Source organism: Taeniopygia guttata, chromosome Z (genome assembly GCF_048771995.1).
Source record: "Taeniopygia guttata chromosome Z, bTaeGut7.mat, whole genome shotgun sequence".
In the NCBI taxonomy this organism is placed as follows: Eukaryota; Metazoa; Chordata; class Aves; order Passeriformes; family Estrildidae; genus Taeniopygia; species Taeniopygia guttata.
This window is the reverse complement of record NC_133063.1, coordinates 31,728,162-31,744,667: the sequence shown is the minus strand read 5'-3', so window position 1 is coordinate 31,744,667 and position 16,506 is coordinate 31,728,162. Positions and strand designations below refer to the sequence as shown.

Genomic DNA, 16,506 nt, shown 5'->3' with positions numbered 1-16,506 from the left:
GCTTTTTTCTGTGAGGGGATGCATCTCATGCTTTCTAGAGAGATTAATTTAGTCAGATCCATGAAAGAGGTACTTCTTTCATAATACTAAAATTTATAACATGGATCCAACTTTTTTAGCTGATATATATGAGAACAGAAACTGCATAAAATGAAGTTAATAATATTTTGCAGTTAGGTAGAAAAATAATTTATAGGAATTAAAATATATGTCTTCATCTTTCAGAATATAGACCCATGGCTGTAATTTCAAAGTTAAAAAATAAGTTTCTAAAGAGCCAGAAGAATTCTGTCTCAGAAGTGATGTTTCTGATCTGCTAAGAGTTAAGGTCATGGCTTAGGAGAACCTGTTGCTCATAGTGCCCTTGTATTTCAGGAAATTTCTGGAAGTATTACATATTGTGGGGTCTGTAGCTTCCCTGCTCTCTTCAAGCTTTGGAGACTTCGTTTTATTCTCTGTTTATGGATAGAAGTAGTTTCAAAGCATGCCTGTAACTGTTCAGGCTACATTGGAGATACAAAAAAATCAAACTACTTGAGAGCACTTCTTGTTTACTTAAAAAAACTACTTTTAGATTAATTTTTACCAAAGTTCCCAATTTTCCACATTTCTCAGTAATACCTTCTTCTACAACTTGTAAATAATGGCTTTTTGTGTTGAAATGACACAAACAATACATGTCTTGTTAACTGGCAGATTTAAGGCTTCAGAAGTAGATTGAGAGTGCTGATATACTATGTGGTTTACAGTCTTTTGTGCTGTTTTCATTGTCAATCCTTTTTAACAAAGTGTATTTTCTTTCACAGAGTGAAGATACACAGCAACAAATTATCAGAGAAACTTTCCATTTAGTATCTAAACGTGATGAAAATGTGTGTAATTTTCTAGAAGGAGGACTGTAAGTATCAAGTTGAAATAAATGCCAAATACTGGCTTTCAGGTATTTTTATTTCTGATTGCTGTACAGCTTTTCATGTTGTAATGTAACTGTCATGTCACTTGAGATTTGTTGATACTTGAGCAATTATATAATTTTGCACATATGTACATATTCTTTAATAACTGAAGCATAGCTATATGTACCAAATGTCTTAGGCAATAAATTTTTTTCCCTAGTGCTATAATGGCCACAGTGCCATACCTAGTCTCATGGTTGTTTCAGATGCAAAGATGGAGAAGGAACGGGCAGATACTCTTTCACTAGAATCAAGCTAAAGATTTCTGGTCACATTTTAAGAGGCACTGGCATTTGCCATACCCACTGACTCACAGAACCACAGAATATTCTGGAGGGACCCACAAGGTGTCTGAAGTGAATGACCTGTAGAGGAATCCACAGCCTAACCTTGGTGTTTTTAGCACTGTGTTCTGACCAAATGAGCTAAATCTCTAGAAAATTAAATACTTCGGAACTGTTCTTTGCCTCGAGCTCCTAAAATTTGAGTAGACAGACTTTGATAGTAGGATTCTGCAGCCTTTTTGTCAGGATTTGGGCTTGCTTTATGAACTAGGAAGAAAAAAATTTGTTTTTAAATGTGCTAACTAGTATCGTTTCAACCAAGGTATTTTATTAATAAAGGAAAAGCAAGGTAGGAGGGAAGTGAGGCTTATGTGTTCTGTCTCTGTAAGACACAAAAAAAACCTCTTTTGAATCATCTTCATTGTTTTTGAAAGTCAGCTTGCTTCAGCTGAAGAAATTCTGAAATTGAGATGTGTTTTATTTTGAAGTATTTATTAGCCATTGAGAGTAAATAGATAAAAAGCCACCTTCTAGAAGAAGGGATCAGAACTGGTGGAATAAATTCATGATCTCTATGACAGAGATTGTGACACAGATCTCATGTGACAGAGATTCTCATAGTCTGTTAAATATTAGATTTATGGGAATTTCTGGTTACTGGATGTTGGTCTGCTAACACCTAGATTTTCTGTATTCAGAGTCAATTAAACGCTTAGCTGTACCATATCAGCTAGAATGTCTTTTTTCTTGCTCAAAATGATTCATGATTTTTTTTATATACTGTTTTTAAAATTTAAATTATTCTTTTTCAACTACTCAACTGGTGATTCTATCATCAGGTTCTTGGAGATGATCTCAGTTTGGAAACATTCTGGCTTGAATTCTGTAAGTGAAAGGCAGAAGGCATTTGGAGCTTTTTAAAAATCACAGCTGCTTAACAAGAATAAACTGAGACAGAACAGAATTCTGGCTTTCCTCCTACTGCTCAATTACAGGGTTACCATTTCAATATTTTTTCAGTTTTTTTCTTTCAGGACAGGGTTCACTTTATAGTTTGCAGTTTATCCAAAGGCCTCAATAGTTTATGTGTAGAACTGTGTGTATTTCAAGTATGGAGTATTTGAAAGAATGGGTCAATAGATGACAAAAGAAGAAACTTCAATTGTTAGGTCTTTCCACTGTCCTATTTGTTTGTAACAGTGTTGTCTGATACATAAAGGTAATTCCTGCTCTTCAGAAACAAAAGGTCCCCCTTCCCTACCCCCCTCTCTGCCAAGCATTAATGCAGCACAATGTGCTTAAACAAAAGTGAGCTAAAATATTTTTTTTTTTAATCTGCGCGGTCTCTTTGTGATAATGACAGAAACTAAAGGGATGAGTTACATCGCACCAAATGGGTGATTCATTTCTGGTACAGAATTAAGGAAAAATCACGATAGTCATGGCCATGTAGGTTCCGCCTAAAAAATACTTTTTTCTCTCTATGAGTGGGCCTCTTACAGCTCAGAGCAAATGTCAGTGATCTGATGTAGATGTGCTCTGTTTTATGTGCTTTTTTTTGTAAGGCCATAGCAGAAGAGTGGAAGAACATACCTCTTTAGACCTCTTCTCATTTGGTGCCATGATGATTAGTGAGTCCATAAAAATCTAATTGCTTCTGTGACTGTAACATTGCATCAAGAACTATTGCTTGAAGTATGATCCCACTTCTCAAGATGTAAAACGTTTCGTAGCACAAGTGTTACATGTTCTTGGTTATTAAATGGATCATAAACCAATTTAAGGCTTTTTTTTTGTAATCCAAATGCCAGTCTTCATTAATTTTTTTTTTCTCTTGATGCTCTTTTGAGAAGGTCAGGGAAGGGTTCATAGGCATATACTGTTAATCTGTAAAGCAGATTAATCTCTGTGCAGTGCTTGCCTGCAGTGTGGAATGGAAGTACATTTAATGCCTGCTTTTATGTGATCTGTTTGAATTGATTTTCTTAAAGGTGCACAAGTTGATGTCATTTTTATCCATAGGGATAACAGTAACTGCTTGTGTGGTAAATGTAAATTGGTCTGTCTTGTTACTTAGTCTTCTATTGGAAGTACATTACAAAACAAAAGTTGCAATGTAGTTGGATTTGGGAGAGCTCCAGCTGTTAACAATAGGCCTCCTGTTAATTGAAATAACTGTGAGCATTTGCTAAACTTATCCTGAGATGCTAACTAAACTTTCCTTGTTTTATTTCCTCTTTAGATTAATAGGTGGGTCAGATAACAAACTAATTTACCGACACTATGCCACCTTGTATTTTGTCTTCTGTGTGGATTCCTCGGAAAGTGAGCTTGGTATTTTAGACCTCATACAAGTAAGTTCTTTTTGCTGCTTTGTGTTTTTTTAATTTTTTTTAAATTCTTAATAACTAACTCTGAAGTAGCTTAGAACTTAAACATTTTGCGTGTCTTTCTTTGGTAATATTTGGAAGGTTGCTTTTATCCTGTGAATATACCAAGAAGTGCTGAGTATTATTTTCAGATTTTTTACATTTTTCTGGGCTGTCTTTGAAAAAGTCATTGTCCAAATTGACAGGAAAGTGAGGAAACTGTTAGGAGCCTCCTGAACACAAACTATATTTTGTTTTAGCTTTTCAGGACCTTTTTTGGCTGCAGGTAAAAATGACACAGTTCAAACATTTACTATACAACTGTAGATTATGAGAACTTTGATAGGCAATGCTCTGTATGTGTATGTATATTAATATATATCCAGACTGACACACACATACATGCATGCATATATATATTCACTATAAATGTATAATGCATAAATATGTCCAAAACCCTATTGGATTAAACTTTTCTTGTAGCGTATGAGCTTTTTGATAGGTATGCCTTAGAAAAGGAGGGCAAATGCTCCCTTAGGTATGTGCTCTGCACCAGGGGAATTGGAATGAGTAGGGTGAGGAATTGGTTGGGAGAAGGTGATCCATAAGCCTAGGTTCTTTCTGTATCTCAGTAAGAAAGGCTCAACAGCACAAGTGGTTTAATAAGATAACTGCTTAAAACAGCAGAGTGAGAAGATGAGTGTAGATGGTAAATCTTACAGCCCTTCAGGTTCTGGGCATGCCACTTCCATGTGGCCCCCAGTGGAGCCCAGCTGGGTTTTCCTGCGGTGCGTGGGGCAGAACAGATCCTGTCTATGGAGAGAAGTTTTCACTCTTTTGAATCTTTGAGCTATTAGATAATTTCCTCAAAGGAAAACAGCTCTTGCTAAAGGATATTTTCAGGAGAACTTGCTGCAGTTTGAGGCCATGACAAGGCCATGCAGGTGGCATGCTCACTGGTACTACGTGGGAGCTGCCTGCAGGATCTTGTTACAGTGGGGTGGCTGAGTTTATCCCTTAGCCAAGGAATTTCTGCATCATAGCACAGGTCTCTGTGTCTATTCAGGTTGTGTTACGTGGATGACTAATCCCTAACCATGCAACAGTCTTTTAGTCAGAATCAGTACATTCCATTCCTATGGTTCATTTTTGCCAAGGCCATCATAGGTTATAGATTATATTAAGAGGATCTGGCCTGCTCACCCCAGTAGAGCAGACATGGTCTGTTCAGGATCACTGACATCTCAACAGAATGTCTTCTGCAAGGCTTCCAGGTACAGTTTCCTTCCAACTCAAGGACCCATTGGGACCATTGAGTTCAACTCCTGGCGTTGCCCAGGACACCCCAAGAATCACACCATGTACCTTAAAGCATTGTTCAAATGCTTCTTAAACTCAGGCAGGCTTGGTGCTGTGGCCAGTATTTAAACAGCTAAATATGTCCATTATGAACCTAGTAACAAGTCCATGTTTGGTAATATGAACGCTTCTAAGTCAAGAGGCCTCTGATTAAATCAGTGATTTTTTTCAACATATAATTTGCAATAAACAATTTCAATGAAATGGATCTCTCTTTATATTTATATATATATATATATATATATATATATATATATATATAACAGTAAATATAACTTACTTTTGAGCCTTTCAAAAGCTTGCACATCAAAAGAATTGATTTATTACATAAGTAAAATATGTCCTGAGACATGGGACTGTATCATTGGTTATTTCACTGTAGAAACACTGTGCATCTCTAAAGCCTCACAGTTCCTTGCGAGCCTTTCTTGAAGCTCCATAGCTTCTCACAGACACCTCCTACTGTTCAGAACAGCTGCTTCATTGTTGCTGTTCCAGACAGTAGATCCAGAAGGGTGTCTGTGTGGGTAGCAGGGAAGGAAACTCCCTTCTGGATTCTTCCATCATCTTTGGTGATATAACGTTCTGCAATATGTGAACAGTGCAGCATTAATGAGTAAGTTACACAATGGCTGTACCTGTTTATAGCAGGTTGCTGTACAGCGTTGTTTAATTGCCTGTTGCATAATGTGTCTTCTTACTTGGAAGTGCCAAAATATTTATGAGCAGAGAAAAGAAACATATTCATGCATAGACAGTGCAACCTAAATTCACATGGTTTAGGTGTTGAAGCAAATTGCTTAAGCTTACTACTACCCATAGCCCTCAAACTTTTTGAATTAGAGAATTTAAACTTTTCTCTAAAATGTCTTGCTTCTTGTACCAAAAATGCTTCGATAGATTTTGATCTCCTGGTCTTTGTATTTCACATTGTTTCCAAAATACTCCAGTGTTTAATTACATGTCAACATAATTTCTTAAAGGAAACTGAAGTAATAAAAATGCTATTTTCATTTTTAGAAATATTTTGTTTATCTGACTATTTTGGTTATAAATCATAGTCTCACCACAGTACCTACAGCTATTGTGGATTTCAAATTCTCTTACACATTGTAATTCAACCATTTGATTATAGTATAAAGTATTAGAGAAATATTAAATATTAAGAGTATTGAGATTAGTTAAATATTTTTAATTTCTGGACTGGCTCAGAAGAAGGATCTGTTTAATTGTCTTAGCAGTAGCAATCAGAATTGAATGTGTCTTTTACTGAAAGAGGGCCATCAGAATGTTTCTTATTGTCAATCCCACATGCAGTGTAGACTAACAGGATATACACATGGATATTGAGTTGAGCAAATAAGCTTTGTTTCTTCCTGAAAGTGTTGTACCATTTTTATACATCTTTGTTTACTGTAGTTCAGAGATAACACAGGTAAGATTAAGACATCTGGGTTTTGTTATGAGTCATACATACAATGGATTGTCTAAGTAAGTAGATATGTAAGGGACCAGTGGAAGGAACCTAGAACTCAGTATAGCACTTTGGAGGTTTCTGTCATGTAAACTGAATAAATGCATAGGAGATTAGATTACATATGGCAGTCTGCAGTTCTTTTCAGCAGAAAGTTCTTGTTGTGGTATTTAAGATACTTTTGTGAATGCCACTTATCCCTCCATTAGGTCAGAGCTGTTTCAGAGGTCAATCTATGCTTAGGTTTTACAGTCTTTTGAATTCTGTAAATTCTGTCATGCTATTTTAGCATCTTTGTGTTAGCCTGTGAAGGATAAGGTTTTTTACTGCATGGAAGGAAAATATGTGTGAAAACACAACTAGCTGTAGACTGCCATAAGGAAATGATGAGGGGTGTTTACAGTGCTACCTTAGCTATGTTATGGACCTAAGAGCCTATGTCAGCTCCAAAAATTTGAGTGTCTTGGCACATAGCTGTACTTTGAAGACATAATGAGTCAGCAGTCAACGGAGTCTGTGAGGTCAGTCTTCCATGGGAAATTCAATGGAGCCTTTCAATATAATGGTGTTCAGTGAGAGGCATGTGGGAAGTGAATTGCAGTTTATGTAAGATTTTATTCTTGGTTCATAAGGGTAAAGGATCTTGACCAGAGATGCTTTTATGCTAATTAAATAAAATCCAGAGAGGTGTATGACTGGGATGAGAATTCTCCAAGGGCAGATTGAATTTCTTCTGTCCTCAGGTTTACCATTGTTGTTTAGGTAAGGAAGAAGAATGGGATATTCTTGGTAGGAGTTACTCCTGTTGGTTTTAGCTCATCTTTTGTAGCTGCTTTTGCTAGTATTTGGCATTATCTATGCTTCATTACATTTAATTGATTAGGTGTTCTGAGTTTTCTGCTGCCCTTGTTATCTTCCTACTAATGTATGATTTACTCCATTTTTGTCTTATTTGCTTATTTTAAAAATAAAACCTTTATTGAAAAAGTGGTGTTTTGTTTTGACATATGGCTGAGGGAGTCCCAGGCTTGCATATATTCAATAAAAATTTAATATTTTTTCATGTAATTTACACTCCCAGTGTGTATCTGTCTTTATTAAAGCATATTTCTTACAAAAGAAAGGTGTAGCAGTTTTCCTTTTTTTTTTTTATGCTTTCTGTTTACTTACATGGAGATGTGCATGTTTTTTTCTTTTCACCATAAAAGACTATAATTTCAAAATTGAAGCACAAGGGGGAGCTAGTAATTAATTGTACATGCACCCTTATTTTCCTGCTATTTCACTCTTTTATTTGTGTTACTCTTCCAGTAATGTCACATGGTGCATCTGAACTGATGTGTGTGGAGGGTTTATGTGTCTCAAAACAATGGATGCGTTTTCTCTTCTGGTTATTGATCTACAGATCTGCAGCATTTGAAGAGATTACTGAAGTACTTAAATTTTAGCAGTGCTTGGCACAGAGTGCAGTTCATTTGGCTCAACTAAAATTCAGATGAAAGTGACTCTCATTTTATTTACCATTTCAATTATTGCAGGCATCTTCAAATAGTCCAAGAAATGTTAGTGTAAAAAATCTAGTCTACCTTGCAGGCCAGTGTTTTAAAAGACCATTTATAATCGATGTAGACCTTGGCGTTATTCTCAGTGAACTCACCATCATGAATGGAAGAGGGGGGAATTTCCAAAGTTTCCATGAGAAGTCCTTGGTCAGTGAAAAATCTCTGTGAAGGAATAGTCAATGCCAGCTGATTTCTCTTAGATTAAAAAATGTTTGTTGCACATTTGGTCATGCATTGTAAGCAGAGATTTGTGAGTTTATTTAGTGTGTGGTGGGGTTGCTGTGTAACAGGTAAAGGTTTAAAAGTAACCACTCTAACAATGAATCTAGTGTTGCTATAGAAGCTTTGTGTACTGGAAGAATGACACAAAAGTTAAACTTTTGTGTTGTTGATGTGTGAGCCTGCCTTGCTACTGAACACATGCGGGGAGGGACCGATGTTTTTAGGATTCTTGAGTTGCCTTTGTCTTCAATGGATTCTTTTGTTTTCCAAGGAACTAGACAGATGTCAGAGTGTGTGAATCATGCGCAAAGTCGGTGACTATATAAGGAATAGCGTCAAACTCTTAGCTCTTGTAACTAAAATTGTTGGACAGAGGTTGCATTTGCACTGTTTCCAGTCTTCTTCTTGCAGCTAGTATCAAACAGCACTGTCCTTGTAACTGCATTCTCCTAAAGTGCAAGGAAAGTAAGAGAATATCTTTGGTGATTTGTTTTGCTGCACATGTTGTCAAATGTGTAGTTTTTTCTGCTTAACATACAAGTTTTTTTGTTTGCTTGCATCCCTTCTTTATAGAATGCTGTTATTATTGCAATGAATTAACAACTGCTAGAAGAAAAAATCCTTGCTTTGCTTGGCTTTAGTATAATTTAACAGAAATACTAATTTCCTAGTTAACTTGACATTGAACCTTACTGTCCTGAGTCTGCCTCTGAATGTGCTCTGTGTTCCTAGTTTAGGTGACAGATTTGTATTTTTGGTGTTAAGGAATAGTCTAAAAATGCATGGATCATCAGTTGATTTGCAGTTTGATTTCAACATTTTAAAGACTTTAGTAGTAATAGCAAGGGCAGGATGTGTTCGTCCTCTCTCTTACAGTGTGAGCAGGATCTGAAGACCAGCGATTAAGATGTAAGAGTAATCTTTGTTGATAATGAGAAGTAGACAGTTGGGAATGGGTGATGTCAAGCAGATCTGTTTCTCTGGGTCTGTAGATATAAATACATGTCTGTAGAAGCAGGACTTATATCCAGAAGGAGTGGAGGTGAATGGAGTTACGTCCAGGTGGTGTCTGGTCAGCAGTGGTATTTTCCAGAGCTGAGTGTTGGTGCCAGACCTCTTTAATATTTTTATCAATGATCTGGATGAGGGGTTTGAGTGTTCCCTCAGCCAGTTTGCAGATGACTTTGTGCTGGCTGGGAGTGTTGATCTGCTGGAGGTATTCAGGCAGGCTGGAGGGATGGGCCAAGGTCAGTTGTAGGAGGTTTGACAGGGCCAAATGCCAGGTCCTGCCCTTGGGTCACAGCAGTCCCTGCAGTGCTTCAGACTGGGGCAGAGTGGCTGGAAAGCTGCCCGGTGGAAAAGGACCTGGGGGTGCTGGTTGACAGTGTCTGAACATCAGCCAGCTGTGCCCAGGCAGCCAGGAAGGCCAATGGTAGCTTGGCTTAGATGAGCAATAGTGAGGCCAATGACTGTCCCTCTGCACTGGGCACTGGTGAAGCCATGCCTCAAATCCTGTGTCCAGTTTTGGGCTCCACTATACTAAAAAGACCCTGAGGGGGTGGAGCAAGACCAGAGAAAGGCGGTGGAGCTGGTGAAGGGGCTGGAGCCCAAGTCTTTTAAGGAGTCATTGCTGAGAGAGCTGAGGGTGTTTAACCTGGAGAAAAGAAGGACTGGGGGACCTCCTTTTTTCTATACAACTATGTGAAAGGAGGTTATAGAGATGCTTCAATCTATTCTCCCAAGAAAGAAGAAATGGAACAAGAGGAAACAGCCTCAATCTGTGCCAATGGAGGTTTAGAATGGATATTTTAAAAAATGTCACTGAAAGGGTTGTTGGACATTGAAATGGGCTTCCCGTGCTTGGTTGTCAGCGGCCAAGGGATGGAGGCTCGCTGGCAGCTGTCCCGCTTGTGGTCGGAGGGCAGACACACAAGCAACGGCCCCCGAGTCTCTGCCCAGCCTGGTGCGGGGGGCGGTGATCGCTGCAGCGTGGGGAGCGCAGCAGGGCACAGAGCACGGGGAAACCGAGGCACAGGAATAAGGGAAGGACACTTGTCTGAATCGCCAAAGATTCAATGTCGAAGTTGGGGCAGAGCAAGTGACAAAATCTGAAACTGAAGGGGCTACTTTTAAGGGATGGCGGGAACACGGGGAGGACACAACCTGTGACCAACAGGAGGGCATTAGGGGAGGGGTGCAGGGTAAGGGCTCCCCAAGAGAAGCCAACACGGGGAGGGAGCAAACATGACAATCCAATTCTGCTTCGGGGAAGGGATGAAAGACAGGGAACACTCCAGAACCAAAGGAGTGTGCTATCTTTGACAGACAGGGGTAAAACAAGGGAACAAGGGAGGTATACAGGTGGATTAACGTGTGGATTGACATACATTTTGGTGTGGAAAACTGTGGTAAACAACTCAGGACTGAGCCATTAGGGAAGCCGAATGGGGTACATAGACTGAGCCATTACTAACTTAAAACAAGGAATATTAAAACATACTACAGAAGAACCAACTGTAAAATAACAGACTACCACAGCTTCCCAGGGAAGTGGTGGAGTCTCCATGCCTATTGTTTTAAAATCATCTAGACGTGGAACTCAGGTACTTGGGTTAGAGCTGGATTTGGCAGTGCTAGCTTACCTGTTGGACTCATTGATCTTTAGGTTTCCAACTTAAACAATTCTGTGTTCTATGTCAGAACATGGTTTCTCATTCCTGTTTTTCTGGGCTGGGCAGTTTAAAATCTGGGGCCTCTCAGATACTGAATAAATCATGTGGAACAGAGAATGAAAATGAGGTATTTGTCTTCCATATTGCGTCTTTAGGATGTTTTAGTTAAGAAATTATTAAAAAATTGCATACAGTGACAGCTTAATAAATAATATTAAATACACATTGTGACAAATTGGCTTGAAACATACAAAACTTATTAAAATTTTTAATAAGTTGCAGTTTATTTTCTTGCCATTAATAAACGATCAGTAAATTTTTACCAAAATTTGTTTTAACTTTGAAGACCCTAAGCTCAATCTTACATTTAACTTAGAAAGATCCTGAGGTAACTTACTTACGTCCTTAGGAGTTGTCCCTTAGACAAAGGGAGCTGTGCATACAACTCTGTAAGACTGGAGTCTCTGACAGCACTCACCACAAGCACAGCACTCACCACAAGCACGTGGTTACTGGCATTCAGGAATTTCAGGACTGCAAGTACAATCATCGTTTCATTATCTGGACTAAGTGGGGACCAGGTGCTCTTGGTGTACTAACATAAATGCCAAGGAATCTGTTCCAGAAACACCCAGATAAAGCTTTTGTACAGGCTACATCTGGCAGGGAGCATCAGTGGCTGGAGTGCAGCAGCTGCTTTGATTTTTTTGCTTTTATATTCTGGATTCAGAAAATATTTATTTGCCTCTGTGTAAACTGCTACAAACTTTTCTGAATTTATATGGTAATATGCCTGACAGGATCAGGAGGTGTGACAGACAGACGCCTTTTTCATCCTGGATTCAGTAGGTCTGTACTGTACTGCTGCTGGCAGGAGTGATGCTGACAGTTAACAGCAAAGTTAAGAGTCTGGTTAAATAGGAGATGTCTGCAATGCAGTAATTATGAAAAATAGTGATGGGAAAAGTTGGCTTTCTTTGCTTCATAATGGAGTTATATTGAAATGGGAAGGAGTACTTTGAATTACAACTGAGAAAATTAGAGTGTAGGTTATATTACTGGTTTTTCAATATATATCTGTTTTTTAAAACAGTGTGACTTCATACAGAATTTTAACCTAAGTTGGCATCTGCATACAGTTTTGCCCTCTACGTAGATAACATACTTTTGACATAATGTTAACAACATAATTTCTGTAGATGCCTTTAATGCCTTAAGATCTGACCAGTGTTTAATTTCTCTATTTGCTTTTCTCAAACCTTACACCTAATGGACCTGTAGAGTTTTTGTTAGATTGACCTTTGGTGCTTTTTTCCCCTTTTTGCAGGTATTTGTGGAAACACTAGACAAATGTTTTGAAAATGTCTGTGAGCTGGATTTAATCTTCCATGTAGACAAGGTACTGTGATGACATTCTGTAATATTTTTACCAAGTAAAATGTTTGGTTCTGCTGATACTTGTTATTAAACTCTGCCTTACTTTCCAGGGAAGGGTAACAAAGCTGGTGAAGGGTCTAGAGAGTAAGTCACGTGAAGTGTGGCTGAGGGAGCAGGAGGTGTTCAGGCTGGAGAGGAGGAGGTTCGGGGGATTCATGCTGCCCTCTGCAACCACCTGAAGGGAGGTTGTAACAGGATGAGGGTTGGTCTCTTCTCCCAGGTAACCATGGACAGACAAGAGGAGATGGCCTCAAGCTGAAATACTTCTTCCCTGAAAGAGTTGTCAGGCATTGAGGCAGACTGCCTGAGGAAGTGATGGAGACACCATAACTAGAAGTGTTCAAGAAATAAGTGGACATGGCACTTAGTGCTATGGCTTAATTGACGTTGTGGTGTTTGGTCAGAGGTTGGACCTGAGGATCTTGGAGGTCTTTTCCAACCTTACTGGTTCCTTGATTCTGTTAATTAATTATCAGTGAAATCTAGACTGTTTCTGCTAAAATATTATTTTTATTCCTTGAAGCAGCAATGGAACATGCCTTTCTGAGGAACAATAAAGTAATACAGGAGATTTACATAATAATACTGCACATAAAATTGTAAAATTTAAGACATCTGAATATTCTTAGAGTAGGTAGCGCTTCCAGAAATAATGTGTTGTATTTTGTTTATGGCTACATTTTATATAACTCAGAACTGAAGTTATTAATGTGTTTTCCAGTTAGGCTTGGAAGGTGCATTTCATATGCTGTGATTATGTAATTTAAATGCTGTGTGGATCTTTTCTGTTTAAAATCTCAAACGGACTTAGGACTTAGTCTTTTTTCAGACATTTAGAAACAATGTTGTTTGAATATTCCCAGCTATAAGAAACAAGTATTGTACTTACTAATCTAGTTTAGAGAAATGCTCTTACAGTCACATTTCATTTAAAAGGACTTTGGCATTTCTTGGTGTAATACCCAAAATGCCAAGAATTTAATATACAGAATTTATTCCTTCAGTTGCATTTTGTGTCTGCTGTTGATTTCTGTGCAGTCACCTTTCCCTATCTGTGAATTTCTTTCTGCATTAACAGCAAAAGATGTCAAAGGAAAGTAAGATAGAAAAAACAGACTGAAAATAATACCAAGTTAGGTATCTGAAAGAAATATTTCAAATGACTCAGTTTGTTTCAAAATCAGGAAGTTCTTTTGGAACAAATACTTGCACCTTTACCAGACAGTGAAATGCAGATTACCTAGAGTGCGTGTTTAACCATACTTAGGTCATGAAAAGGCATTAGGTTTTCTAGTAATTTCCATTACTGGAACATGTGGGATATTTCCAAATGACAGATTAAAGTACAAAAGGGTTTGAGTGTTTACATATTGGCTTCTGAGCTTAAAGGACAAAAGTGCTGCAGTCAATTTGTGGGAAGGAGTTTGATCTCTGGCTGAGATGTACTCCAAGATGTTGCTCTGTAGCATGTTTCATTAAAGAATATTGAAAAACATAACTTCATAGACAAGATATTTCTGATAATATGTAGAAAACTTAGGGGCTTCAAAATGGTAAATTTTTTGAAGAGTATTTTACTTTGTATTGGCTGTGAGATGATATTTCTTCTCGAAAATGACATATCAAATGGAGACTAGAATTTAACTGTTTTGTTTGATTTACTAAAAACCTAAAAATCTGCCTGAGAATCCCATTAAACGTTTAGACCAGAATTTTCAAACTCAGGAAAATGGGAACCCTAAACTATACTAGTTAGATACGTTAGTAAAAATACTACAGTTTCACAATAAAGGCTGGTGAAACCTTGAGTTAAAAAACTCTGAACATGATATTAACCAGTGCAGTAATTTTTAACTTAAGTGTAAATGAACAAAATAATTCAATATAGAGACATGAACTTCTGCAGTAGGGCAAGGCTGCCGCCAACTGTACCAGTAGCATTAGTTGGGCAACTGTAACTAATTTGATGTCACCTCCATTCTTCCTTTCTTTCCCCCATCCAGTTTAAGTTCATCAGTATTCTTAGAGGTCAGAGAAGAAAATGGGAAGATGTATCTGTGAGAATTAAATGAGAGTGTTAAATTGTCTTTAAACTGCTGATATGGTCAACATGTCAAAAAGCATAATGCTCCGAGCCTTCAGAACTAATGCATTAACTTTCTCTTTCTTGTTAATATATTTCAAGTGCAGAAAAGGGAAAAATAGCAGCTGCTCCTGTTTGATCTAGACAGTCTTACTTACGTGTGGGTGCTGTTTGGGGTGAAATCTTTAAAATGTATGTATTTTGAGTGGTCTGATATTGAGAAAAGTGAGGATTGGTTAAGTTATTTTAATGAGGGTTACTCTGTGTCTTCAGTTTTTGATGGAGCTGTGGGAGGTTGCTTTCTTGCACTTCTCTTGTGAAAGCTGCCTAAACCAACATTTTTTTCTTGTAAAAAGATGGCATGGCATGTAGAACAGTTAAACTGTGTAATCTCAACAGCTGTTGCCTCCTTAGTTAAATTTTATGTGGTATTTCTGTAAGGAAATGTTTATGCTCATCAGCATAATTGTGTTTATAATTGTACAGGATTCTGCAGTGACTTAGAGTAACCTGGAGCTAAGACAGATGCTTATTTAAGGATATTGATAGAATATGATAAATTCATTTAGAGAATGGAATATAGATGGGAATGAGTGTTTCTAATGTGCTGCAGCAGATGAGGACTTGGGGTGTTGGGGTGTGCAGTTCGTACAGGAGAGAATTTGCTTCTCTTCATCTGTATTACAAGCAGCCAAAAAACTTGCTGTAGCTGGAGCAAGAAATTTTCACATCTTGAGAGGAGGAGGGGCAGCTTTATTTCAATCCTGCACTGATTCCCACACTGAATCCAAGAGCCTAATGCTTTCCGATGAAAAAGACACCACTGAAAGCTATTATACAACTAAAATAATAGAATACATTCAGCTAGGGATGTAAGGGAACACTTTGGTTTTTTCATTAGTTTTTGGCACCTATTGAACTATCTCTGGGAGTATCATGATCTCTTGCAAGAGTTTATTATCTAACCAGATGAGTGAACCATCCAGAATCAAATTTCTTGAAGACAAGAAAATGTGTTCTGCCAAATTTTCCTGAGAGAGTTTTTTCTTCATAAATTCCTTCTTCTTTAGAATATGCATTCATACTTTTAGAGAGTGCATCAAACATAAATAGGAAGCACTCTTGATTTTTGTAAAAACACTTCAACATTTTTATTACAAATCAGCAATTTCAAATTTTAAAAAGTTGGTGTTTTTGACAGTCAGATCCCTTTTGGAATATAAGATGTCTGTTTGTTGTGTCCTCAGTCTTTCACTTAAATACTATTTTGAATACACTATTGAAGTCTCTTGCACTTCATTTCCTCTTAATGCATTTTCTTTAAGATGTTTTTGTTGTCACTGTTTCTTAGCAAAAATAATTAGTGATTTTTTAAATAAGAAAAGATAAAGACAATCATGTGTATTTGTACATTTAATATGTATTTGCAATGAACTTTAATTTGAAAAGAAAAACCAGTTATTGTTTATTTTTATCTTGCTGCTGCTTGCATATGAGCAAAAATACATTTAAGAGGAGGGAGTCAATGGATTATGAGAGTTATGTAACTTTATTAGTCAAAGCTCTGATTTCCTTTCCTATGGAGATTATCAAATAAAATTAATTAAATGCTGTTATTTAGAAAGCCATCCCTTTAGAAGAAAAGTGGGGCAAGACAAAATAGTTAAGCTTTTTCAAAGCCATCTATGCTTTGAACATTTTTAAATACTGTGTGTTAGACTTCATTATTGCACTCTGAAAATAGGAAAAAATGCAGAGAAAGGTAAGAAGCATGACCCAAGGTACTATGGTGGTTTGCATTGAGGAAGAAGTTAAATGTTCTAGAGACTGGAGGCAAAGGAGTAAGAAGTATATAAAAAGAAAGGTTTTGGAACAACCCAAAGGGACCTGAAGAGGAACTGTTTTCAGCCTCTCTAGATACATTAATTATAATTTTTTTCAGAAATACACTTAAAATTTAACAGGGAAACAAATTAAATCTTCTTTAGGTATGGTACAAAACCAAGAACTGTGTTGGTTTTTGATGTACTACCTCCAGATTATTTGATTTCTATCCTTGATCCATTAGGAAACTGGGAGAATGTCCAA

At 37.4% G+C, this 16,506-nt stretch overlaps 1 protein-coding gene across 2 annotated transcripts in view; it reads left to right on the top strand.

Annotated features, from left to right (window-relative positions):
- The window catches only part of AP3S1 (adaptor related protein complex 3 subunit sigma 1), a 29,307-nt gene that overhangs the window by 1,336 nt on the left and 11,465 nt on the right, over positions 1–16,506 (top strand). For both annotated transcript variants that reach the window (XM_002190057.6, XM_012577817.5), the window contains exons 2-4: positions 807–898; positions 3,483–3,594; positions 12,226–12,297. In XM_002190057.6, the coding sequence (XP_002190093.1) occupies positions 807–898; positions 3,483–3,594; positions 12,226–12,297 (276 nt within the window). The remainder of the gene's footprint in view (positions 1–806; positions 899–3,482; positions 3,595–12,225; positions 12,298–16,506) is intronic.